The 27,025-nt window shown below is 44.6% G+C and overlaps 1 protein-coding gene across 2 annotated transcripts in view; it reads left to right on the plus strand.

Annotated features, from left to right (window-relative positions):
* Nucleotides 1-1,937: 1,937 nt before the first annotated feature.
* TMEM260 (transmembrane protein 260) overlaps nucleotides 1,938-27,025 on the plus strand; it is a 63,428-nt gene continuing 38,340 nt past the window's right edge. For both annotated transcript variants that reach the window (XM_040412770.1, XM_040412771.1), the window contains exons 1-4: nucleotides 1,938-2,056; nucleotides 4,446-4,708; nucleotides 13,012-13,043; nucleotides 15,981-16,132. In XM_040412770.1, the coding sequence (XP_040268704.1) occupies nucleotides 4,555-4,708; nucleotides 13,012-13,043; nucleotides 15,981-16,132 (338 nt within the window). In that variant the 5' untranslated portion in view covers nucleotides 1,938-2,056; nucleotides 4,446-4,554. The remainder of the gene's footprint in view (nucleotides 2,057-4,445; nucleotides 4,709-13,011; nucleotides 13,044-15,980; nucleotides 16,133-27,025) is intronic.

Below are 27,025 nucleotides of genomic sequence, written 5' to 3' on the forward strand. Positions count from 1 at the left end.
GGCAGGATCGCGGACCCATTAGTGAATGGGTCAACGATCCACTGCGGCTGCCCCATGGTGGGTGTTCGTGCATTGCGGCCCGCGGGCGCACACGTTCGTGTGCAAGAGGCCTTACTTTAGACCATCATTTTGTCACCAAAAAAGTGGGACACGGCAATAATAAATTTGGTGCAAACTGCAACACCTCCAAACCCTGACGACATTCGAGTATTAGGGTACGGTATGCTGCGCCTGGGATGTGGCTGCGCACCGGCGGTGGCCCTACGAGCTGCCACTGTACGGTTTGTCTTCACTGATAACGTCTGGGCAGTAAAAGTGCTGCCGCACGGTCAGGGTTTTTGATGCAGTTTTGGAAGCCAAAACCAGGAGTAGATTGAAAAAAATAAATAATTAGATGGGGGTCATTTATTAAGGGACTTGCAAGTCCCTTTTTTTAACTGGCCGTGGGACGATATTTAGTCGCATGGGGCACATTTACATAGACCAGAGTGCGCCTGGTAATAAATTTGGATAATTTAAGGATGCTGGACGGCAAGAGGAAAAACTACGCCAGGCTGGCCTAGTTTTTCACCGACATGTATGCTGTACAGGTTAGTGGCCACTGATACACCCCCGCTCCACCTCACAAAACTTTTTGACACCGACTTTATATTGTCGTGCGGCCGGTCAAAAAGGGGAACTTGGGAGTATTTTTATACCAAAAGCTGACCCCCCCCCCCCGCATATTTGGCAGCTCGGTGGAGCAGCATTCTTATTGGCCGCTCAGTATTGAAGTTGCCTCAATGCCATTACCAGTACAGACAGAAGGGCTCATGCACACGACCGTATGAATGGGTCCACATCTGTTCCGCAATTTTGCGGAACGGGTGCGGACCCATTCATTTTAATGAGGCTGCAAAAGATGCGGACAGCACGCAGTGTGCTGTCCGCATCCATATGTCCCTTCTGTGGCCCCGCAAAAAAGATGCGGACAAGAATAGGCATTTCTATAATGGGCCGCCTGTTCTGCAAATTGTGGAACACACGCTGGCGGCATCCGTGTTTTGCAGATCAGTAAGTTGCGGACAGCAAAACACGGCGCGGTCGTATGAATTAGCCCTAAACAGTGCGGTCTTCCTTGGTCTAATTAGAGCCCGCTGCCAGCCGTACGGTATTCACCTGCAGCGGGGCCCCGCCACACTCCTCTCTGTAGAACGTAGAGCAAAGAGGCCTGTGCCACCATATACGGTGGCACAGGCATTCAAAAAAGTCGCAAAAAGGGGGGGCATGAAACATTTTTATAACAAAAACTGGTGTAAAAATGTTCGTAAGCGACCCCCGAAGTTTCACGCGGTATTGGTTGGTATCACAGGCACCCGAGGTGCGCTAGACCCATTGGTTCTGATTTCATGGGCGTCGTAAAAAATAAATAAAAGTATTTTACACCTGTCTTTGTTCTTTACGCCATGTATGTAAATGACCCCCTATGACTACTTGATATTAAGGAGCGATTTGAGCTGAGCGCTACAGCATAGGAGAAGGAGACCGCGGCAGGCTCAAGTGGGTGGAGCCTAACTATGACTTTACCGGAGCGGCGCCCGGGGATAACAGTAAGTGCAGGGGGATCCCTGGGCGCCGCTCTACATGTCTGTATATTCAGTTTACATACTTGATTCTGATGAAAGGTCCTCTTTAAGTCGGGATCTAACATTCAGGTAGTAAGTAACCAGTTTCTGAAGCAATATGGTAAAGTTACCTCACGCACCTCTATTTCCCATGCTGCCCCATACAGTGAAGCACTGTGGAGGTATGACATGCTGCATGCACACACAGACATAGAACAGCCATTTATAAAGGGAACGGGAAAAGACTTCACCTTCTCTGACTTTACTTCAGGAAATAAACACACCAACAGGTGGAAGGTGTAGCGTTTCAGGCTTCGCCTCTGGCTGAATCTGGTACTCCCGGGACACCGTAGGAGCCGGAAGCAGCAGCAGCAGCTCCTAGGCACCTGGAGCGCGAGACGCTGCTCCCAGACAACGGATCACGTGACCGGCCCAGGAGACAGGCGGCGGCTGTAAGTGATGGTATTGCAGATATGCTACATAGCTGCGGGCACCAATGGGTTAACCCTGTAGATATAGAGTAGGAGACAGCGGCGAGTGCATCATAGCCCCCTTCCCAATATTATCGCCCACCCTATGACAGGGGCTGCGCTTCCTGTGCGGCTCTGCTGCCGTTTGTATCCAGACTGTGAAGTGAAGCTGTACATCAGGGCTATTGAGACGATGCAGAACTACGACCCTCAGCATGGACAGTCAGTGGATGACAGGGCTTGCTGGGAGTTGTAATTTCATACCGGGGGGGGGGGCTGCTCTGTGCCGCCATATCCTGCCCATAGACTTGCATGGAGAAAGCCTTGCATGCAATCTCCTGCCCGGAGACATGCACTACTTTGATCTGTGATGCGGACCAAGCACGCTTATTTAAGTCTATGGGTCTGTGAAAATCACGGACACAACACTGATTGCATCCATGTTGTGTCAGCTTTTCACTGAATGAATTGCTAGCAGTCTGCAGTAAGGGTACAGAGGGGAGGTAACCAGTTGGGGGTGGTGTGTACCTGCACAGTCTGAAAATGGCAGCACTGATTGGATAGAGTGAGTCTGTGCAGGTACACACCCCCAACTGGTTACCTCCCCTCTGTACCCTTACTGCAGACTGCTAGCAATTCATTCATAACTTCTAGCAGGAATGTTAAAGGGAACCTGTCACCTCCAAAACACATATAACACCGACACCATCCCCTTACAGTAGCCCCAATGTGTTCCTAATCATGTGTTTCATTCCTCCATCAGTTGCTGCGTACTTTATAAAAATGCTGTTTTAATCTCCATTCCCGCTATCTTCAGAGCCAGTACCCGTCCTCTCTTCACTTGGAGTCATATCCTGCCGTGAGGCAAGTCTTGCGCATGCGCGGTGCGCTCCTTGTTACTGCGTGATCCCGGCTCCAGCTCCCGCAGTCAGCCGGCTGCTATTGTCTCACTGCGCCTGCACCGGCCATTTCCATCGTGCGCGCGCCCGGTGATTCTGGTCGTCAGTGTGATCACTGGCTTCAGGCGCAGGAGAATGCAAGCCAGTGGTCACGCTTCGCCCCTGAAGCCAGTGATCACGCTGACGCTGAGGACCAGAATCGCCGGGCGTGCGCAGTGAGACAATAGCAGCCTGCTGACTGCGGGAGATGGGATCACGCAGTAACAAGGAGCGCACCGCGCATGCGCAAGACTTGCCTCACGGCAGGATGTGACTCAAAGTGAAGAGAGGACGGGTACTGGCTCTGAAGATAGCGCGAATGGAGATTAAAACAAAATTTTTATAAAGTATGCAGGAACACACTGGGGCTACTGTAAGGTGATGATGTCGGTCCTGCGTTTAGGTGTGGATCCGTCTGGTATCTGCACTGACAGATCTGCACCTAAATGCAAACGATGGTATCTGTTCTGTACGGATCCGTCTGCATAACCTAGTCAAAAAAAGTCTAAGTCTAAGTCAAATGGATCCGTCCTGACTTTACATTGAAAGTCAATAGGGGACGGATCCGTTTACAATTGCACCAATATTGTGTCAATGTAAACGGATCCGTCCCCATTGACTTAGATTGTAAGTCAGGACGGATTCGTTTGGCTCCGCATCGCCAGGCGGACACCAAAACACTGCAAGCAGCCTCCAGAGCGGAATGGAGGCTGAACGGAGGCAAACTGACGCATTCTGAGCGGATCCTTATCCATTCAGAATGCATTAGGGCAAAACTGATCCTGAAACGCCAGTGTGAAAGTAGCCTTATATGTGTTTTGGAGGTGACCGGCTCCCTTTAAAGGAATGGTACAAGATACAGACATAAGAATTACATGGGGAATGCATAAAGTTATTAAAACAGGCCTGTCAGGAGTGGTGACAGCTCCTCTTTAAAAGGGGTTTTGCTGGGAATACAATATTGATGACCTATCCTCAGAGGCCCCCCGCAGCCCCGCCGATCAGGTGGTTGAAGAGGCCATTGAGCGCCGTGGACTACTCCTAGGCCAGTGACATTACATTCATCAAGTGAATGGGCCTGAGCTGCAATACCAAGCCCAGGCGCTGTCGGTAAGCTGTTAGGAGTCATAGCGCTCAATGGAGGACCGTGTCCTCTTCACACAGCTGATCGGCAGGGGTGCTGGGAGCTGGACCCCCACCCATCAGATACTGTTCAGCTATCCTGAGGATAGGCCATCAGTATTGTACTCCTGGAAAACCCTTTTAAATCCTCCGGCCTTGAAACAGCTGACCGGTGAGGGTACTGGAAGTCTGACCCCAACCCATCTGATATTGCTGGCCTTTCCTATGGGTAGGCCATCAGTATCCTTGTCCTGAAGAAGCATAAGCTCAGCATCTAATGGTAGCTTTCATGTAATGTTTCCTTGGCCTAGGTGTCCTGCATACAGCTGAGGAGGTGTCTCTCCATTCCTCAGACATGAGGGTAACTGGAATTGCCGGTTCCTGCTGAGTGACGGAGAAGCCTGTCCTTCACGTCTCACCATGGGGAAGAAGAGCATGAAACCTGCAAGCAAAACCTGCGCCGACCCTGGAGAAGGAGCTCGGCACCACGGCACCTGGAGCCTTGTGGTTTTCACTTGTGTTTTCGCTGTCTACATTAAGACTTTACACCCGTCTTTACCGGGAGGAGATTCAGGTACGGTGTGCAGGCCGGGAGGGTGCGGAGACTGACAGACGGGGAATGTTGGTGTACATGACAGTCTTAGGAATTCTAAAATCACGACAGCAAATGTGTGCCAGGGACTGGCCGAGCGGGAAATGCCCACTCAGCAGCTAACTGGCCGTGTTCTGACCGGGAAGCCTCTGAAAAGCAGCGGTAGGCCTTATACACACGACGAAGTGCTGTCCGCATCTTTTGCAGCCCCATTGAAGTGAATGGGTCCGCACCCGAGCCGCAAAAACTGTGGCTCGGATGCGGACCAGAACAACGGTCGTGTGCATGAGGCCTTAAAGGGAGTCCGTCAGCACGTTTACCCCTTTTTAACAGTTCCCATAGCGCTGTAGCCGCAACACAGATGATTAAAACGGTACCTTTATATGCTTTTGTGGACTTGTAAAACTGCCAAAAACGAACTTTGATGCATATGTAAATGAGGGCTCGCAGGTGCCCAGGGGCGGCGCCCACCGCATTGGTGCCCAGGCAGTTTTGCCTCTTCGGCTCTTATCCCCGCCCAGCCTCTTCCTCTGCCCGCCCATCTGTTTTCTCTCCCCCTCAGCGAGATCCCGCGCCTGCGCGCCGACTTCCTTGGCCGGGGCATGCGCACTGCGATGCCCATTGCTGGCACGGCATCGCAGTAGCTTATGCGCATGCGCCGGCTAACGGATCAAAGAGATAAATGGACCTCTGTTGGCTCTCTGTGTCTGCAGTGACAGCTGCTCGCTCGGCTTTCCTCCTCTTCTCCTGCGCCGATGGACCGCCTCCTTTCTGCAGTTTTTGCGCCGTTAGCCGGCGCATGCGCATAAGCTACTGCTTCTTTTTTTTTCTGCCTTTTTTCTGAAAAGGTTAATCCCTCTGTACAACCTCCTTTAGATAGATTAAACGGGTCTTCCAACCTCAACATTTGTGGCATATCGCTAGGATGTGCCACAAATATCAGATTGATCTGGGTTCCACCTCTGGGACCCAATTCTCTCTCCAGAACAGGGACCCCCCCAAAGTGACAGAGAGTGCACAATGCATGTGCAGCACCCTTTCCAGTCACTGCTATGAGAATTCTCAGAAGTCCCATAGGAGTGAATGGAGACGAAGCTGTGCGAGCGCGGCCACCCCTCCGGAAATAGCGGAGCCAGCGCTCGTCTACTTTCAGACCTTGGGGTGGCCGCTTATGCGCAGGTCTTCTCCTTTCATTTTGAGGGGGGCCCATTCTGGAGATAGGAGGTGGAAAGCGCCTATCTGACATTTCACTGCCAGGACGAGGTCTACCCTTGTGACGTGAAGAATTGCAGCCTGAATTATGAACTGTAAGTAGTTACCCGGCATATTCCGACCATCGCACCCAGCACCTTTACACTCCTGAGTATCTTTCTGCATTTTTGCATCAAAGTGTAAAATTTTGTGGAGAAAGGAAAAAAAAAACATACGAAATACCGTGTCTGTGTGTACACCTCTCATATTCACAAAAAATAGATCCTCCATGATTCGGATGCTCCTTGATCCTTTAATTTGAAAAAAGTAGACTCCCCAAAAGGGGTTATCCTTTCACGACTGGAAACGCGTCGCCGCTGAGGCCAGACATTGGCGCATTTGACCCTGTCTGTTTGGAAGTTAATGGGCAGAGTCCGGGAAGAGCAGTGATGGGAGCAGGTAAGTATATTTGTTACACAGGTGCAGTGGGTGCAGGTACATACTTGGCAGTTAAAGGGGTTCTCTGGGAATTTGATTTTGATGCCCTATCCACATAGATCATTGGGGGTCCAACTTCCGTCACCCGCACCGATCAGCTGTGTGAAGAGGCTGCTATGCTCCAGTGATTGCTGCTGCTCCTCACAGCTTAACAAGCACAGTGCCATTCATTGTATAGTGGCTGTCCTTGGTATTGCAGCTCAGCTCCATTCATTTGAATGGGACGGAGCTGTGCCTAGGCCATATAACCAACGTATGTTGAAGTCAGTGGCCTAGGAGAAGGCCTTAGTGCTCACAGAGCGCTGCTGCCTCTTTGATCAGCTGATTGGCGGGGCTGATGGGAGTTGGACCCCTGCCGATCTGATGCTGTGCGGTCCTGAGGATGGGCCATCAATATCAAATTGCCAGATAACCCCTTTAAAGGGTTTGTCTCAGGGCATATCACTAGGGTATGCCAAAGATGTCTGACACCATTTTCTCCCCCATCAATAGTTAGAACCGAATAGCTGAGACCATAAGAGGGCGCTCCGCCATTTCATCTTGTCAGTTCTGCTCGGCTTTTTGTAGGCGTTCACTTGGTCGGATGTTGAATTAGATAGGCCTACCATACGGCACAGCCTAGTCATGCCGGGGCTTTATTCGATGCAATCGATGTTGGCCATAGCATGTTGACCAGACATTGACGGCCTATCCTAATGATATACCACCAGGGTCTATCCTAACCAACCGCTTTAATTGGCGGCATGTAGGAAATGGGGTTCGCCTCACAACAGTTTCTCTCTCTCTCTAGAGAGTGCAGGCAGAAATCGTGACATCCGCACGTGCCCAAACTTAAAATAACTGCATGATTTTGCACATGAAGCTGAGGTGTCGCCTTTAAAATCGCACTGCCATCGGTCGCCGTATGTTCAGCCGCACGCGGACATCGCAACGTCTGCCGTTGCCCTAATGACATCATGTAGGCTGCACCCCATTCATCTGCTCAACTCTCATTCAAACGGGACACTGGACCCCCATTGTTATCATCAGTGGGCGTCTCATTGGTCGGATCCTCTCCAATTTACTTGTGGGTAGGGTATACCTGTTACCGTAATGTCCCTTTTCTGTGTATGGGTACTGGCATAAAAAGTTTTTATATATGCAAATGAGCCTCTAGGAGCAACGGGGGCGTTGCTGTTACACCTAGAGGCTCTGCTCTTTCTGCAACAGCTGCAACCTTTGATTTGAATACGTGATCACACCTGGTCCTGTCAATCAAAGTGCAGAGGGCTCGGCATTTGGTGAGAGAGCAGAGCCTCTAGGTGTAACGGCGACGCCCCCGTTGCTCCTAGAGGCTCATTTGCATATATTAAAACATCATTTATCTAATCAGTGCGGGTACATATGAACATGGGACCAACACAGATGTCTTCAGCTGCCAAGCGCAGATGTAACAGGTCAGCCAGTGTCATAGGGACAAATCTGCTGACAGATGTCCTTTTAAGGTGACATTTGAGAACAAGTCTTGGCCTATAGTTATGAGCGAGACTTGCAGGGAGCAGCTGAAGTAACGCCATCTGAATAGCGGTGAGCAATTGATTTCTGTCCTGGATATCCGATTTATTTCCCCCCTTTCAGATACTTATAAGGTATTTCTATAAGAAGCACAAACTGTTCCTTCTCATCGATTGTAATAATGTGTAAGGGCGAGGAAAAAATAAAAATCCATGAAATAATTTCACGCCTTTTTTATTCTATTTCATTTATTCAGAATGATCTTTTTAAATTTGGGGTGGTGGTGGTGGGGGGGGGGGTTCTACCATACCACCGATTTGCTGGAAATCATTGAGGCTATAACAACAGCTTTCTGCTATTGAACAAATATTACCGCATGTCAATATTCGCGGCGCACAAAAGAGCAGGCCACTTTTGTGTTTTGCGGCGGTAATGATTAACATTACGCTTATTTAAATAATGCATAATTACCGTGAAGTAGAAAGACGTTACCTGGAAAGAGCCTTAGAGAAAATTGTCGCTGGCGGCGCATTGTTTACGTACATTAAGTCTAGAGTTTCTCCATCCACTTCCCAGGCTCCGGGATAATTACTGCCTACAGTAAAGGTACAGCCTTTGCCGCCAGTTCACATCCAGCTTCATTTCCTTTTCAATTTCTGGTACTGGAACTGATTGCGAGCTCTTTGGGGTGACTGCCCACCCCCACTTCCTTTTACCAAATCGTAATCAAATAATAATTGTAAAGGCGCTGAGAAGGGTCTGCTTTTCACCCTCGGCTCCGCTCGTAGCAATCTAATTAAATAGCAATGTCTGTTATAATTACCATTACATTATTCCGCGCTCTGGTATTGTTTACCGGCCCCCTACCCACTCCCACTACCTGCTGCTAGTAATGTTCTATAAAGAGCAGGTGCTGGCAATATGAAAATGACTTATTAGCAAGGAGACTAAAGAGACAATATTTTAACATTAAAAGAGACACTTAAATCGGAAAGGGATCTGTTTTTTAGAATTTCTGGCTGTTTTTCTTTTTCATTTTGGCAGTACTGTACCGTTAAAAATAAAATACAGTCTTGTATCGGAGAGAGAAAACTCCTATTTTGAGAGGTAACCCATTGTCAGTTTACTGCTGCCGTGAGGGAAAGATGTTAGCATAATAGCAGGTGTAGAATTAGGATAACAGTATGACCGCTTTATTGTTCTCTTGATAGGCCTAAATAAAGGTGGCCACAGATGAGCATTGTACTTAGCAGTGTGATGCTGTCATTTTGTCACTCATCCCCTTCCCTCTCTAGGCACTGTGAGTGGTCTGCTGTGCTAAAAGTCCAAAAAAACAGCAGTCTGTCAGCAGTTCTGTACCTATGACACTGGCTGACCTGTTACATGTGCGCTTGGCAGCTGAAGACATCTGTGTTGGTCCCATGTTCATATGTGCCCGCATTACTGAGGAAAATGATGTTTTAATATAATCAAATGAGTCTCTAGGAGCAACGGGGGTGTTACCATTGCACCTAGAGGCTCTGCTCTCTCTGCAACTGCCGCGTCCCCAGCACTTTTGTTGACAGGACCATGCGGTGAAAACATCATCACACCTGGTCCTGTTAATAAAAGTGCAGAGGGCGTGGCAGTTGCAGAGAGAGCAGAGCCTCTAGGTGTAATGGTAACGCCCCCGTTGCTCCTAGAGACTCATTTGCATATATTAAAACATCATGTTTCTCAGCAATGCGGGCACATATGAACATGGGACCAACACAGATGTCTTCAGCTGCCAAGTGCACATGTAACAGGTCTGACAGTGTCATAGGTACAGATCTGCTGACAGATGCCCTTTAAAGAGACAAGACAGGAAGTAGAATATATCCAGTAAACCATCCACTCGTTTACTGTATTAAAAATATATATATATATATTGAATGGTTCCATATAGGCTGTTTAATATGAGGGAAAAAAATTGATGCTAGTGTCTCTTTAAATTAAAATTTGAAAAGGTATATGTGCATTGGTTAATTAAAAATATCACTGAGGTTTCAAAAAACTTTTTAGGGTACTTTCACACTAGCGTTTTTCTTTTCCGGCACAGAGTTCTGTCCTAGGGGCTCAATACCGGAAAAAAGTAATCAGTTTTATCCTAATGCATTCTGAATGGAGAGCATTTCATTCCGGATGCATCAGTTCAGTCCCTCTTATGTTTTTTTGGCCGGAGAAAAAACCGCAGCATGCTGTATTTTTCTGTCCGGCCAAAAATCCTAAACACTTGCCGCAATGCCGGATCCGGCATTAATTTCCATTGAAATCTATTAGTGCATTAAAATTGACGGATTCGTTCTTCCGGTCCGTGCATGTGCAGACCTTTAAATCTGTGAAAAAAATAAATACCGGATTTGTTTTTTCGGAGGATGACACTGGAGAGACGGATCCGGTATTTCAATGCATTTGTCAGACAGATTCGTCTGACAAATACTATCCGTTTGCGTCCGGATTGCTGTATCCAGCGACGGAACTGCCTGCCGGAATCCTCTGCCGCAAGTGTGAAAGTACCCTAATATGTCTTTGAGACATATGAAAAGTTTTGATCAGTAAGGGTCTGAGGGCCAAGAACCCTACCAGTCTCTAGAATGAGGAGGGAGAAGTGCTCGCATATAGCGCTCTCCCTCCTCAGTGCAGGAGATGGACTGAATAGAAAGTCTTAGGCTGGGTTCACACTTGAGCGTTTTACAGCGCGTTCAAACGCGCTGTAAAACGCTCAACACCTGAAAACCAATGCTTCCCTATGGCCCTGGTTCTCACTTGAGCGTTTTACAGCGCGTTTGAACGCGCTGAAAAACGCCCTACGCTCAAACAAGTTCTTGAGCTTCTTTGGGGCGTTTTGACGCGCGTTTGTGGCCATAGGACACTGCAGTCAATCACACAAACGCGCGTTTACTATTGCAAAAAACGCGCGACAAAAACGCGCGTTAAACGCGCATATAAATTACGCTCAGGTCTGAACCCAGCCTTAGGGCCCATCTCCTGTCCGTCTCCTGCAGCGAGGAGAGAGAGCGCAATATGTGACCGCTTCCCTCTCCTCCTTCTAGTGATCGGTGGGGAACTCAGCCCTCAGATCCCCAATGATCAAAACTTTTGATATGTCGCTGTGACGTATCAAAAGTTTTCTGAAAACTCAGTTACTCTTTAAGGAGCCCCCCCCCTCCCAAAAAAAATAATTATAATTAAAAAAATTCCTATTAACTATGGGTGCTCCGGTCATCCCTTTCTAGTAAATTGTAGAACAACTCTATATCATCATTCGGAGAAAGCTAGCGTGATAACCAGTGATTATCCCAAAAGACGTGGTAGCCATTGAAATCAAGGTAATGTAGAGGCACCAGGGGAATGTGATCGAAACTGGTGTAAGCAAAGCGGAGCGGTTGAACGGTAACCAGCCAGATTGGTTGATATGGGTATCGCCTCTATTTTTGCTTTGCATCACTTTTGGTAAATTTCTCCCACTGCCTTTTTCTCATCTCCGCTCTTGACTATTAGCGTCTGGATTCGTGACTGTTCCCCTTCCGTGTGCTGTCTGTTTTAAAACATAGACCCATGCAAGTCAATGGGGATACTCATACACGCACACGACCGTATGTGTTTTGTGGTCAGCAGATCCACAAAATACGGATACCAGCCGTGTGCATGTCACATTTGCCTAATAGAACTGCCTATTCTTGTCCTCAAAAACGTGTAATAGGGCCTTAATGTGTATGAGGGGTGCCAGACGGCAGATTTCCGGGGTAAAGTCCCTATTACACGAGCAGATCATTGTTGGGAGGGAAGCGTTCCCTTCCATCAATCGCCTGCTCGCTAGCGGAGGAGACCGCTGCTATTACATGCAGCGATCTCCTCCTCAGTATAGGGACGAGCGATCGCTAATGCATCACTCATACCTCTACTGTCTCTTGTATGCCGGCAGCAGAGCGCCTATTACACGGGCAATCTACCACCAGCAATCCAGGATTTTTTAACATGTTAAAAGATTCTTATTACCCAATGAACGAGCGTTTGCTTGTTCATCAGGTAATCAGCGGCAGTATTAGGGTCCATTCACGCATCCGTATGTGTTTTGCGGATCCGTGGATCTGCAAAACACTGACATCGGCTATGTGCGTTGCGCATTTTGCGGACCGCACATCGCCGGCACTATAATAGAAAGAATAGGACATGTTCTATTTTTTTTTTCGGGAACGGAATTGCGGACCCGGAAGTGCGGATCTGGACAGCACATAGTGCGGCCCCATAGAAATGAATGGGTCCTCAATTCCGTTCCGCAAAATGCAGAACAGAATTGCGGACGTTACACTGCCAGATCATCACTAACGAGCGGTCATACGAATGCTCACCAGCAATCCTCTTAACAGTAATCTGCCCGGGTAATAGGGCCGTAAGACTGATTGGGCAGTTAGATTCAACATGCCCAATCCTTTTGTTCTCAGGGAAGATAAGCTGTTGTCTGGCATTGGCTTTCTTCCCTTTTCCCCATTCACATACATGCATGCTCAGCCGAGCCGATCGGGCAAATGTAGGGTCAAGAGGTCTGAAGTGTGTGGCCTACCTCACTGGGTAACATCATTGCATAATGTACATATCCAATACAGTTCCTTTAGTCCGGCATTAGTCGCCCCCCCTTTAAGAAGATCGCCCAGGATAAACCGCCATGAACTCATCAGATCTTCCACGATCACTGTGTCCGTCAGATGATTCTCATAACCCCAGCCGTCCGGTGAGGTGAAATCCCTGACCTTCTCGCAGTTCGACGCCAGATTATCGCCCTTTCTGGACTGTCGGATGCCAGATTAAAGGAATTCTCCTCTATAGAACCAAGCCACTGCGTTTGATTTCATCGCCAGAGCAACAAAAGGCACGTTCTGTTTGTGAAATGATTTTCCGTGTCACTAAATCGAAAGTGGGAGGAATTTCTGAGAAAATGCCATGCTGCTAAATCTCCCTAGATTTATTTTTATCAAGTCAAATTAATGCAAAATCCCAGCGCAAGCCTTTGAATTTGGGAAACTTTGGAGGAGGGTCATTCCCTAATGGTAATTATTGGTTTTACATTTATTTTTTCACAGGGGAGCTGATCACAGCCGCCTATGAGCTCGGAGTAAGTATTAATTTTATTGTTTAATCAATGCTCTCATTAACAGTTTTAGGAATTAGGGAAGTTTAATTAAGCATGGAGTAAAGTAGATTAATTTATTTTCAAACCACAGTTTTACTAACTTATAAGTACAGTATGCGACAATTTACTTTAAGTTTTAAATCCAATTAAACAAAATTATAAAGCAGGGCTTTTTACTGTATGTACAGTGGCATGGCTTATTATCAACCCAAAATGTGGATAAGCTGGGGAGAACGAAATAAATCGGGTTAACAGTTTTAATAAGTTTTATTATTTTATAAACCTAATTATGGTGTCATGATCCCTTTAGGTAAGACCCAAAGTCTGTTAGACTGGCACTAATCTGGAGACCGTGTGGTCTAGGCGCGTGTATTAATCAATATAGAGTTCGTAAAGGGACGCAACCCCCCACCCTTTCTGGAGGCTCGTATGGCATTGAGAGCAGAAAGAAAAATCACCAGTAAATGTTAAAGGGGTTATCTGATTTCTGAAACATCCCCCCATGTGACGGGCCCATCACAGGTAATATACTTACCCCGCTCCCAGCGTCTCTCCTGGTCCCCGCACCGCCGCTGCTGCGTGTTCCTGGGTGAAAACATCCGGTGTTAGGGGGGGTGTTGGTGTCATCCCTGCCTGCCATTGGCTGCCCCCCCCCCCCGACACCGAATGTTTTCATTGGTGTGGTGACCAGGAGTATTACATGTCAGGGGCTCGGCACATGGGGGGGATGTTTCAGAAATCGGATAACCCCTTTGAAGAAGCGCTCCCACAAAAATGTTTATTTTCTGACCTGTTAGAAAGGTACATGATGTAAACTGTAGTGAAGGTACTCTTACCCGTGACTGTATTTGTGAGTTATAACCTCCCCTCCGATCCTCAGCTGTGTCATGTGACCAACACTCTGATCTCCACCTGACACAGGACAGGAAGTCAGTTACTTCTCTATTCATTCCTATGAGACTGACATTGAGGCTTCCATAGGAATAAATAGAGAAACTGGCCAACTGTCCACACATATGCTGTATTTTTTTGGAAAGTCACAGTTCGGGTCACATGACACAGCTGAGGATCAGAAGGGAGGGGATAATTCGCAAATACAGTCACTGGTAAGAAGATTACCTTCACTACAGTTTACATCATGAACCTTTCTAAGGCTACTTTCACACTAGCGTTAATATTTTCCGGTATTGAGATCCGTCATAGGGTCTCAATACCGGAAAAAAACGCTTCTGTTTTGTCCTCATTCATTGTCAGAACGGAGTGCTCCAAAATGCCTGTCCTGGGATGCGGAGCAAGACGGATCCGTCATGACCCACAATGCAAGTCAATGGGGACGGATCAGTTTTCTCTGACACAATCGAAAACGGATCCGTCCCCTATTGACTTTCAATAATGAGTTCAAGATGGATCCATGGCTATGTTACAGATAATACAACCGGATCTGTTCATAACGGATGCAGACGGTTGTATTATCAGTAACGGAATTGTTTTTTTCTGAACCCTGCCGGATCCAGCAAAATGTTTGTGGGAGTGCTACTTTAAGTCCTTCAGGTGTCCTGCTCAGGTGACAGCCGGCATGGTCACTATTACAGGTCCTACAGGCTTCATGCACACAGCCGTGTCCTGACTTCTCTCTGCAAGAAACCGATCCATGGAATACAGGAGCCTTCCGTGGGCATTCTGCGTTTTTTTTTTTTTGTTTTTTTTTCTCACTCCCATCATTAGAAAGGGTTATTCTCATCTGTATAAGAATAGGACATGTTCTATGATTTGTGGAACGGCCACACAGGTCCGTAAAAAATATGGATGTGTGCATGGCCCCTTAGAAAAGAATGGAATATAGCACATGAATGAAAAATATGGTCATGTGCATGAAGCCTAAGACGTGAGATCTGGACTGTAACACTGTATACTGCAGATCCTGGTAGACCAGGGTGCCCACCTGGCACGGTAACAGCGGCCATTTGGGTTGACCTCGGCTGTCTACCCTGATACAACAAGAAAGTAAGCATCTTATTGCCCTGTCTGAACAGGGTTAAAAAAAAAACAACGTTCTTATGAGACCCCATAGAAAAACTTACAGTGGGACCCCACAGTTGCATGAATATGAGAAGCTTATCGTTATGTTGGGATAATGCACACAGTGATGTCACAATGGTAGCATAACGTACACCATCAAGGATGTCACAGTGATGTCACAATGCAGCAATCAGGCTCACAGTGATGTCACACTAGTATGATAATATGTGTGGTGATGTGCAGAAATGATTCAGTGATGTCACAGGACAGAAAGAGTTAAAAAAAAGTAATGCGCACTTCTATTGTCCCGATATATCACAAACTGCACAGATGTCTCAGTGGAGATGGGCCCCTTTAGTTATTGGGGCCACATAGTAGCTGCTATGCCTGCTACCCTGGTAGTTATGCCCATGGTGCGGAGAGGTAATGTCATATAGTGCCCACATAGTGCCATATTTTGCTCACATGGAGCTAAGCCTTGCCATCAGATTGCCATGCCATGCTCGCAGCCATACCTAGAGAGTGTCATGCACTCCCAATATAGAGACGCTGTGCCATATTGTGCCTACAGAGCACCATACTTTGCCTAGTTGGTGGATTAAATTGCCCAGTTAGCGCCAACAGTCGCCCATCACAAATAACCACTTACCCCCCATTTACACGTTGTGTGAGTGATGCTGCCCTCTGTTGGTAGCTGCCGGTACAGCATGTAATGCCAGATTGTCATTATGAGTTTTATGTCCCGATGAGGCAAGGGGCACTTGGGAGGCATGAGGTACAATTGACTTCTTAGCATCCGAATTGTTCACATGCAGACACTTCACCAACAACATGGGAGAAGTAGGAGAGGTCCTCCAAATTTCTCTTTGCTAAGTAATTTTCCCCATTTACGTTTGTCAGGTCGCTCATCCTCCTGGATATCCGTTGTTCACTTTGCTGGCCAAACTGGTGATGGTTCTTCTGCCGATCGGCTCCATTGCGTATCGAGTCAACCTTCTCTGCAGCTTTTGTGGAGCAGTCGCTGCCTCTCTGCTGTTTAGGACGACTGTCAGGTACTTCTTCCTGTTTTAGATATTGGAAGCCTTAAATGTAGAATTTGTAATGCACTAAATATAGATCTTTAGATGGAATTTTGAGAAAGTTAATATGGCATCCCAAGGACCACCTAGGAAGTTAAAGGGGTACTGAGATTTTAGTATTGGACACTTATCTTTAGTATAGGCCAGTGATGGCTAACCTCCGGCACTCCAGCTGTGGTAAAACTACGACTCCCAGCATGCGCCATTCATTTCTATGTAGTTCTGAGAACAGCCTAGGAAGTGTACATCTTGGGAGTTGTAGTTTTACCACGGCTGGAGTGCCGGAGGTTAGCCATCACAGGTATAGGCTTTCAATATTGGATCCAGCATCCCCTCTGATTAATTAGCTGTTAGAAGAGGCTGCGGCACTCCCTTATTGTTTCCCTGGTACAGCGCCACACATTTTGTAGTGGCTGTGCGTGGTACTGCAGCTTTGTCCCGTTCATTTGAAGTTGCGTGTAGTACCACGCACAGCCACTACAGAATGTACGGCGCTGGGCCTGGTAAGAAAGAAAGCTGATTGGGTAAAGGGTGCAAGGAGTTGGCCCCCCACCGATCTGGTAGTAATGCTAAAATCTAAGGATAGGTCATCAATAACCCATTTAAAGAGGTTACTGGGATATACAATTTTAATAGGCCATTCTTAGGCTAGACCAGTGATGGGTAACCTCCGGCACTCCAGCTGTGGTGAAACTACGACTCCCAGCATGCTCTATTCATCTCTATGGAGTTATGAGAACAGCATAGTTTTACCACAGCTGGGGTGCCGGAGGTTGTCCCTCAAAGGCCTAAGCCATCGATATGACGTCAGTGAGAATAATATTCCCTGCAGTTTAAATCTAGTAGATGGCAACCATGTTTTTCTAAGCTTCTACAACCCCTTTAAAAGGAATATGTCACCAGTGACCTCCCGCCTAGACACACATCTGTGGTTCACCTGATTTAAAACGCTGTTTTTCTTTTATTGATCTGAGGCTCCGTTCCCGGGTTGTGATACTTTTCCATCATATGGCAAATTAGGCCTTTGGCGCAATGAGGGCGTCACCATTGCTCTTATTGCACCCAAGCCCTACTCCTTTCTGTGGCCAGCCTCTCCCTGGCTTCTTTGTGACTGCCTGGCCCTGCCAATCAAAGCAGCGGGGCAGGAGCTAGTCACAGAAAGGAGCGGAGCTTGGGTGCAACAAGAACAATGGTGACGCCCTCATTGCACCAAAGGCCTAATTTGCATATTAAGGAAAAGCATCATAACTCGGAAACGGAGCCTCGGATTAACAAAAGAAGATCAGCGTTCTAATCAGGGGAACCACAGCTATTTGTCTGTGCGGGACGTCACTGGTGACAGATTCTTGTGCATTTTAATGTGAAAATAAAATTCCAAAAAAAATCCTAAAATAGTTGTGATGATAAAATTTGCAGAAATCCGTCAGCAAGCTGCTAAAAAAATCTGTGCCCATTTTTTTTTTTCCTTGTGTGTGAACAAACAGAGCACTTTGAAGGCGGCAGATACATTCGTTTATCGCCACATTAGCCAGTCTTACTAATTGGGTTGATCGCTTTGATGGTGCGTTTAGTTCAGTGCCAGGACAGCCTTGCGAGCCGCCACAACTGCCAGTTTTGCTGTCTCTGTGATGTGCACGTCTACTGACCCATGAAAAGTAGATCTTTCTGAACTTTTGTTTTAAACTTCGTCTGAACTTGACCACCCACTAAAAGTATGTCTTCAGTTGAGAGATTCCTGCGCCGTGCCAAAACCTCGGCGTACTTTGGGGCACAAAGTCTGCGTGTTATTTCTTAGGGAGAAGAAAACTCAGAAGCCACTTCAAAAAGATCACCGCTCTGCTCTCCTTTTTTTTTTTTTTTTTTTCTGTCTTGGAGGAGATGCAAGGACCCTGACCATGGAATTAAAGGGATCCTGTCACCATGAAAACGCAGTGCAATCTGTCGGCAGCATGTTATAGAGCAGGAGGAGCTGAGCAGATTGATGTATAGTTTTATAGGAAAAGATTCAGTTAAAGTTGTAATTTATTCATTTTATTCTGGGCTTAGGAGTCCATTGGGTGGTCCTCCATTAATATATAATAATATCATGTATAATATTTTAAAAAGAAACAGATTTCATGTATTTATTTTATTTTTTTGCTGGATGTCTGACAATTTTCAGTATAAAAATTCCAGTAAAATGTATCTATATCTATATTTCTTTTTTTTTTTTCTTTTATGGATGGTTTTATCTTTAGACCCGAGGCTCTACGGTCCACCTCAAGGACTGAACTGTTGCATTAGAAAGATAATCTCTGTATTAAATGTACTAGAGTGTGGGCGAAGAGACCCCACCAAAGTACTGGAGGAAGAGGGGGTTTAGTGCAGGGATTATTTAAAGTGGAAATGCCTTAAACGGATAAAACCACATCTCGGCTAATGCATGTTATGATCCACGGCGAATGGCCTCACGTTGTCCATTTTTTCAATTTTCCGGCCAGTACCCTTTATGCTTTTATATCTGTCGACGACAGCAAGTTTGGTATCCACTCCCCCCCCCCCCCCCCCCCCCCCAAAAAAAAAAAAAAAAGATTTGTTCAAAGCATCTGTTTACCAGGATTTACTCTTTGTATGATTTACCAAAAATACCATTTAGGTCTGTGGCATGCATTACAGATGCAAAGGGAAAAAGCCAGAAAGTGGATTTAGCAGGTTTTTCAGATCTATAAGGACTCTGCAGCTTTGAAGTTTTCTAATACGGTGTAAAAAAATAAATAAATCACGGCCATGTTGTATACGGGCTTCTCTGCTGCTGAATGCCTTGTCTGTTATATTATTACATGTGGAAGTTGGATGGGTATGACGGTGAGACAGGTAGATATATGGATAGATATAATAGAGAAGATACATGAATGGGAGGGAGAGAGACAGGAATATGAGAGATTGATGAGTATCAGAGAAGATAGACCGATCTATATAAAAAGAGAGATGATAAATAGATAGATAGATATATATGAGAGAGATAAAAATTAAAGATATTGTAGATTGTAAGCCCTCACGGGCAGGGCCCTCTCTCCATCTGTAACTCGTCTTGTTCAGGATTAGTGCAATTGTCTGCATTCAGTATGTGCACCGCTTATCATATGGAATGAATGGCGCTTCAAAAATAATAATGATATGTGATAGATAGTTAGATATGAGCTAGATAGACTGACTACCAGAAAATGGAAAATAAAAGAACACCTGGAAAAAGGGGTTACGTAGCCAGTACACAAGGATCATCTGTTTGAAGAGGAGGTGGCGCTCTTGCACGCGCTACTTACTCTTCAAGATTACACTGTGCTTTGTTTCGGAAGTCTTGGCGGCGCAGTGTAATTGCAGGTGCTTGTTCCTTTCACTTGACTAGGACAAGCACTTGTAATTACACTGCACCTCCACTGCAAGCGAGACGACGCGCAGTGTAATCTGGAAGTAGCTAGCACAAGCGCTGCCTCCTCTTCTAACAGCTGGGGGGGGGGGGGGGGGGGGTGCCGGGAGTCAGACCCCCACCGATCGGATATCGATGACCTATCCTGAGGATCAATATGTACTGGCAGCACAACCCCTTTAATGCAATTGAGCTGAGATGGACAAAGTGGTGCTTGGTCAATGATCACACAACCAAGGTGGTGCCCCCTTCATTTGAGGTTCTGCAGCAGGGTATAAGTGGAGGCAGGGTCCCATCATTACTGCGATACAGGCTGTTGGATGCGCTCCTCTGATATGTCATTCCATAGTTCAGCCAAGGTGGTTGTTGGCTGCTATGCATGGGAGATCCGTCTCAGATATTCTCAATGGGGGAGAGATCTGGAGATTGATCTGGCCAGGGGAGCTGTTGGATACCCTGAAGAACACGTGTAGTGCAGGCCGCGTGTGCAAGGGAGGTATCTTGTTAGAACACCACGTCTCCTAAATAAGTGAATAATGGCAGTAGGACTGGTTCCAGGATGTCCTGGACATCCCGAAGGCTGGTCAATGTTCCTTCCTCCAATACCAGATGAAAACAGCCATGATGACTTTTGGGGCTCTACACCATGACACCTGGTGTTGGTCCTGTGTTTCTCCGCACTGTGCATGATGACAGTAGGCGCTCTCCAGCCCTCCTGAAATATGTGATGAGGCCATGGATGGTAAACTGTAGTCTTCAGTGATTAAAGCAGGTTCTGCCGTGGTAGTCATTATGGCCATGTACTTTGAAACGGATTTTTGCATTGAAAGACTTTAAGCACTATATTGTCTCTGTAGACCGTAACGTACCTACATCTAGAACTGTCATAGGAAGACCAGGTAGTCTACCTTGTTTACCCAGTTGTGTGGGTGAAAGCAGCAAAAAATGGAGAACCCCTTTAAATGTTAAATTGGTTGTCTGGCCACTACGTTTTTTTTTTTGTTTGTTTTTAATAAACACTCTGAATGCTGTAAAATAGTAAAAGAAGTAATGCTTACCTTACTAATCCCCCGCTGTCCCCATTCTGTTACTTCCATGCCCCTCCCAGTCCTCATCCAGACATGTGACCACTGCAGCCAATCACTAGCAACTGTGGTGACCTGCTACAGCCAGTGATTGGTTAAAGTGTCACATGTCCACGTCTAGAGGGACGAGAAAGTACAGAGACGGATGGGGGACTCAGGAAGTACTGGGAGCATAGAAACATAGAATGTGTCGGCAGATAAGAACCATTTGGCCCATCTAGTCTGCCCAATAGGCGGCAGGGGATCAGTAAGGTGAGTATTACTTTTTTTTTTTTTTTTTTATTATTTTAAAATTTTAAGTGGTGGGACAATCCCTTTAAGTCTTTGCACATATGTTCGTGGAATTGGGATCAGGTATCGATCTATTTTCCATAGAAATAAAAATAGAATGTGTTCGGTTAATCTCTGTTACATTTTCAAGGCCCTTGTCTCTAAATTAATATAAATATATATATATATATATATTATTTTTTTTAAGTAAAGCATATTCACATTCCTCCTGCTTTTTGGGTGCTCAGGAGGAGAGGCTAGGGAAATACCGAAATCATCACAAAGTGAGACGCTTGGGAGCTGCACTAGGTCCAGGGACTGATGGGGTTCACTACAATCTCCGCATTACTGCAGAATATGTTGGTGCCATATAAGCAACGGGAATGAAATGCATTAGGAAGATGTCTTCTCCAGTTAGTAGACATGATCAGCTGAATATTAAGCACGGGGCACGTCTCACGTCTGAGCATTTTACAAATTCCCTCTCGGTGACTTGCCTGATGGGTTTTGGTAATGTCGTAAATTGTTCTTTTTTTGGACCTCGGACCCCCCCCTCCCCTCATGAAAATGAAAACAATTTGAATCACATGATCCTGGGAGTTTGTTAACCTTGCTCCGCTTTGATGTGGACATTTTTCAGACTTCCTAACCCTAAGCTGACCGTATTTGAGAGGATTATCGTGCAAGATACAAACAATTTCTAATTCCTTTATGCTGCTCAAAGTAGGGCATAGATTATACAGGAACTCCTGCCACATCAGGGCTCTGGTGGCCGGCTAGTGGCACAGAAACCTGCACTTATTCTCCGTTTTCTAATAGTTCTAAGAAAGAACACTTTAAAAATGTATATAAATTGTCTATAACTATAGATAAAAATTCTACAAATACATATAGAAATTCTATAAATAATATATATATATATAAAAATTCTACAAAATATGTATAAAAATCCTATAGCTAGATATAGAAATTTTAAAAATACATTTAGAAATTCTATAAATATCTATAAAATTCTACGGTGTGTGTGTGTGTATATATATATATATATTATATATATATTATATAGAATTTTTATATATATTTATAGAATTTCCATTAATATATATAACGATTATAAACATTCTAAAATTATATGTAAAAATTATATATATACATATATATATATATATATATATAAATATATATATATATGATTTAAATATATTAAATGGTTGTAAATATAAAAATTCTCTAACAATATAAAAAAAATCTATATATACAATGGTGTAAATATATATAAACATTTTCTAAACATAGAATTTTTAGATATTTCTAGATACATACATAAAAATTCTATAAATATATGTACTTTTTATTTTTACATAATGAAAACTAAAATTATAGTGATCATTAGCATGTGGCATAGTGAAGACACTTTGGATAAATTGCAAGTTTACATCAAGCTATAATGAATTTTTTTTATAAGTATATTTGTTATATAAAACTGTATGCAGCCAAGGAGAATTTTTGTTCTCATGTATTGTTTTTTTATACTTCAAAATCATTACACTTAGTGTATTTTTATTATTACAATAGCTTTTTGATATTCTAATGTAATATTATACTATAATTTTGTTATTATACCTTTTTTTTTTTTTCGTATTTCATTACCAAATACTGGTTCATTAATTCTACAGATGTCGACACACGCCCTTATTTTTTATGATTTTTTTGTGTGTATTGTGTGCCTTTTCATGTCCTCTGAAGCAATGCATGTAAACTGATGAGATAATCGGTGTTGTCTGAGACTCATCCTTTGTCCAGCCTGACAACAATTGATAACGCCATGCCTCCTGCAGATTTAAATATGAAAAAAAAAAAAATAGTTTAAGTATGCAGAATACAAATAATGATGAAGTACATGTCCTTGGGGAACATCACAGTTCAAGTGGCAAATTTGTCTTGTCAAACAAAGAGAGCCCTTGGTAAAGAGCAAGCCATCTCTATGGTAATAGTGCTAACAGCGCCCTATTGATTGAGTGGAAGAAGACATTATACAATGTCACTTGTGTCCTTACAATTTAATTTGTCTTGTGACCTGAATTTAACCTCCGCAACCTTTCTACTGTGAACAGAAATGTACCAGCAGGGCACGTACGCTGCAGACGGTACAGTCAGGGACTTTAAAAAAAAAAAAAAAAAAAAAAAGAATAAAAAAAATCAATGTTTTAATATAGTGCTGTAATCGGACCTTTGATCGGTGGTACCTTTAGTGCCGGAGCTCGTAAAGATTAGACAGGAAGGCAGGCGGCGATGGAGAGGCTGAAAAATAATTATGTATCAGAGCGGAGTCCTGCCGCAAATAAGGAGCACTTTTTTTAAGGGGGGGGGGGCATTTTTTTTTGTACATTTTTTTTTAAACGGAAGAATGGAATTCCCGTACACGTCTTTATATATAATATTTACCGCAAAATAAGATACAGTATATGATATGTTACTGTGCTGTTCCTGTAGCTGTGGAGCATGGGGAGTAGAAAGAGACGGACGGATGGATGGATGGATAGAGAGAGAGAGATAGATATGAGAGAGAGATAGATATGAGAGCGAGAGAGAGATATGAGAGAGAGATGGATATGAGAGAGAGATGGATATGAGAGAGAGAGAGATATGAGAGATAGATGGATATGAGATAGATGGATATGAAAGAGAGATGGATATGAGAGAGATAGATATGAGGGAGAGATGAGATAGACAAATAGATAAGATAGATAGTAGAGAGATGGATACATAGGCAGATATGAGATAGATACTTACTATCTATCTATCCAAAATCAAATAATGAGGCAGCACTCCGATTCCAGTAAAGGGTGTTTGACCTGTTTATTTCCCCAGTTGCAGCGTTTCAGCCCAGCACAATGAGGCCTTTGTCTGTCTGTCTGTCTATCTATTTTTCTATCTCAAATCTATCTATCTTTCTGTCGATCTCATATCTACCTTTCTGGCTATCTATCTAAAAAGTTAAAAGCAGCCCCAATATCGTTTATACTGGAAAAGCTGTGTTCAAGGAGCTGACTTACAAGATGATGAGGTGGTGGAAGAGTTCTTCCCAGGTACGACCCGCCGGTCATGAGAAATCTCCCCCTGAATGTCGGTGTGACATGAGCAGTCCTCTTCCATCATCTCGGCATATTGTATCCCCTGAGGTGTCGGAGGATGCGCTTCATTTATGGCGAAGCTCAGGCCTCATCATGATTTAGGCGCATCCTCTGGCAGTCCATGCACCTAAAAACTGAAAACTATGGCAGCTCAGAGCTGCCGTTGATTCCAGAAAACTGGCGTCATTGAAGATAGATGTTTCCGGGACCACTGTCCCAACCCTCGCCACCCATCCTTTTTTTTTTTTTTTCTTTTTTTAAGAAACTGGCGAGGTATCATTAAAATTGCAACTCAATTTTGTCATGATGACTTTAAAAAGTCACAAACACAGGGTTATTTTATGCATTTTTTTTTATCGCATGCCTACTGGTAAAGGCAAAAGTTTCAATTTATTATAAAAATAATATTTTCCGATTATTGTAATGAGAAAGTATTGTGCTCTTGGCGGAGAAAAGAGGAATAGAAAATGCTCGTCGAAAAGTTCTTATTTTTTTTTTAAAATTTTATTTTACAGTAATATTTCATTCCTTGTCACTAATGAATTTTATCTATATTAAAAAAAAAAATTCATGCCGCCTGTTTTCTGTACGTCAAAATTAAAAAAAAAAAAAAAAAAAGCGCGGCTCATTTCCATAATATTTTAAGAGTCTACTGCTGATAGCACTTCAATTTGATGAATTAAAAAAAAAAAAGGAAGAAAAAAAAACCTGATATACAAACTCTTTAGAAATATGGAGTCCCGTCTGACAGCTAGTCAACGTTAAAATTAGTTCAAGGAAATGTTAATAACGCGCCGCCTGGCCTAATCCCTTTGATATCACCAGGTATCCTCCTGCTCACGGGTTAATTGCTTTAAAAAGCAAAGGCAATATTCTGAACGGTGGGCCGCTTCACCTTTTCACAGCTGTTACCATTGAGTGACAACTAAATCCCATGTGTAAGATGAGGAAGAGCTCAATCTCCAGTTGGGAGAAAATTTATGTAAACCGCAATCCCTTCAGAATGTGCGGAAGTCATAGACTTTCTTGATTTACCCTGCTTTTTCCGAAAAGCTCTATTGTTCCCTTCCCTAAGTCCCATCAACCCTTGTAGCGGAATATCACAGTGGCTGCAGATAGCTAAAATATATAAATGCTATCATCGCCGCGATTAATGGCAGTGCTTATGAGTCAAGTCTGATAACGGCGCAGCTCTCCACTCAATTTCAGATACTGCTAATGGAATCTGTCTTCTCCAATTGTAATTTGAGAAGGCCTAATTTGCTATGGAGCTTGGAGCTGTCATCAGTAGGGGATTGTGGGGTCAGCTGGGAGCTGCCAGGTTTTTGCCCCGCAGCTTGTATCTTTCTCTTTGAATAGCACAGCCCCCTGCCTGCCAGTTAGCTGATAGGCCGCCATGGGGTTTATGCCACTTCATACAATAGGACAGGGCTGCACGGGGCTGACTTTATAATTGTGAAGTGATCTCATATTTCCACAGCCACCGCGGCTGCATAATTTCTAATAAGTGGTTTTAAGAAATGTCAGATTATGAAAAGTTTCCTCAATTACAAAAACTTATAAAACATTTAAATTGCTAAATCTGTTCCCTGCAGAGTTTTTTGCTGCCGGAGCTGCACATTATTTATGGTGGTAATGGAGATAAATGCATACATTTGTAAAAAAGGGTTTCTTTTTTTTTCTCCCCTAATTACTAAAATAAAATAGAAAAAACACGGAGACCTCGAGGCTAACGCGAATTTGCTATGCCGGTAGAGTTCCTCTAAATCTGGCATAGGAGGGTAGGAAATGTTTTTTTTTTTCATTACAGTTTTCAATTTGGTGACATTAAGGGAACATTTCAATTAAGTCATTTGGAGGAATAACTATAGGGTTATTAGGGAGGGCTTGGCATATACTGTGTCTAATTGGCGTGCAGAGTACCTGGTTTTCGGTGTAGGGCTACTGGGATTTGAGCAAGAAGATCCAAGTAACGAGTCAATTTCTCTTCTTGCCATTGACTGCAGGGTTGGACTGACCCACCAGAGGATTGTGGCTCTGACACTGTAATGAGTCCTAAGGTTCCACCTGAAGGCACCCCCGCTGTTGGAGGAGACTTTAGAGCCAATTGTATACTACTAGGGTCTATTTCTGATGGGTCGATTTTTAGCTACTCTTAATTGTTCAGTTTTGACATAGGTTAGACCCTCAGAATGCACATTTCTCTCATCATAGGATACACCTTACCATAAGACGCACCTAGGTTTTAGAGGAGGAATTATTATTATTTTTTTTAATCAGACCTCTGTTCCTAATCAGACCTCAGATCAGACCCCATTAGACCTCAGATGAGACATAAAATGAATAAATGAACTTACCTCTCCGGCATCACCACTCGCAGATCCAGCACGCACTTCCTGCACTCAACGCTCCTGGTCATCTTCTGCCGGTGCCTGCCTGCTGTGATCTGACATCACACACCGTCAGGTCATAGTGCGCACTTACTCTGTGTGACATTAGGTGTCACAGCACATTGTGCGGCCCCGACAGAGGAAGACCAGGAAGAGGTGAGTTACAGCCAACACAAGGAGCGTTGTATTCATTGCTCTCCTGTAGTGTTGAGCGAACCTCTGTTTTAAGTTCGGCGTCATAAAGTTCGGCTTCCGGTTAGCGGAGAATCCCGATATGGATTCCGAATTCCGTTGTGGGTCCGTGGTAGCGGAATCATAATCGGCCCATTATTGATTCCACTACCACGGACCACAACGGAATTCGGAATCCATATCGGGATTCTCCGCTAACCGGGAAGCCGAACTTTAGACGCCGAACTTAAACAGAAGTTCGCTCAACACTACTCTCCTGGTTCTACCATGTGCTAGTGAGCTCTTTCATAATGGAAGTGCTCTCTAGTATTCACTTCATTAGACGCACTGCCATGTTTTCCCACTTTTGAGAGAAAAAAAGTGCTTTTTATGGTGCAGAAATATGATCA

Source organism: Bufo bufo, chromosome 11 (assembly GCF_905171765.1).
Source record: "Bufo bufo chromosome 11, aBufBuf1.1, whole genome shotgun sequence".
In the NCBI taxonomy this organism is placed as follows: domain Eukaryota; kingdom Metazoa; phylum Chordata; class Amphibia; order Anura; family Bufonidae; genus Bufo; species Bufo bufo.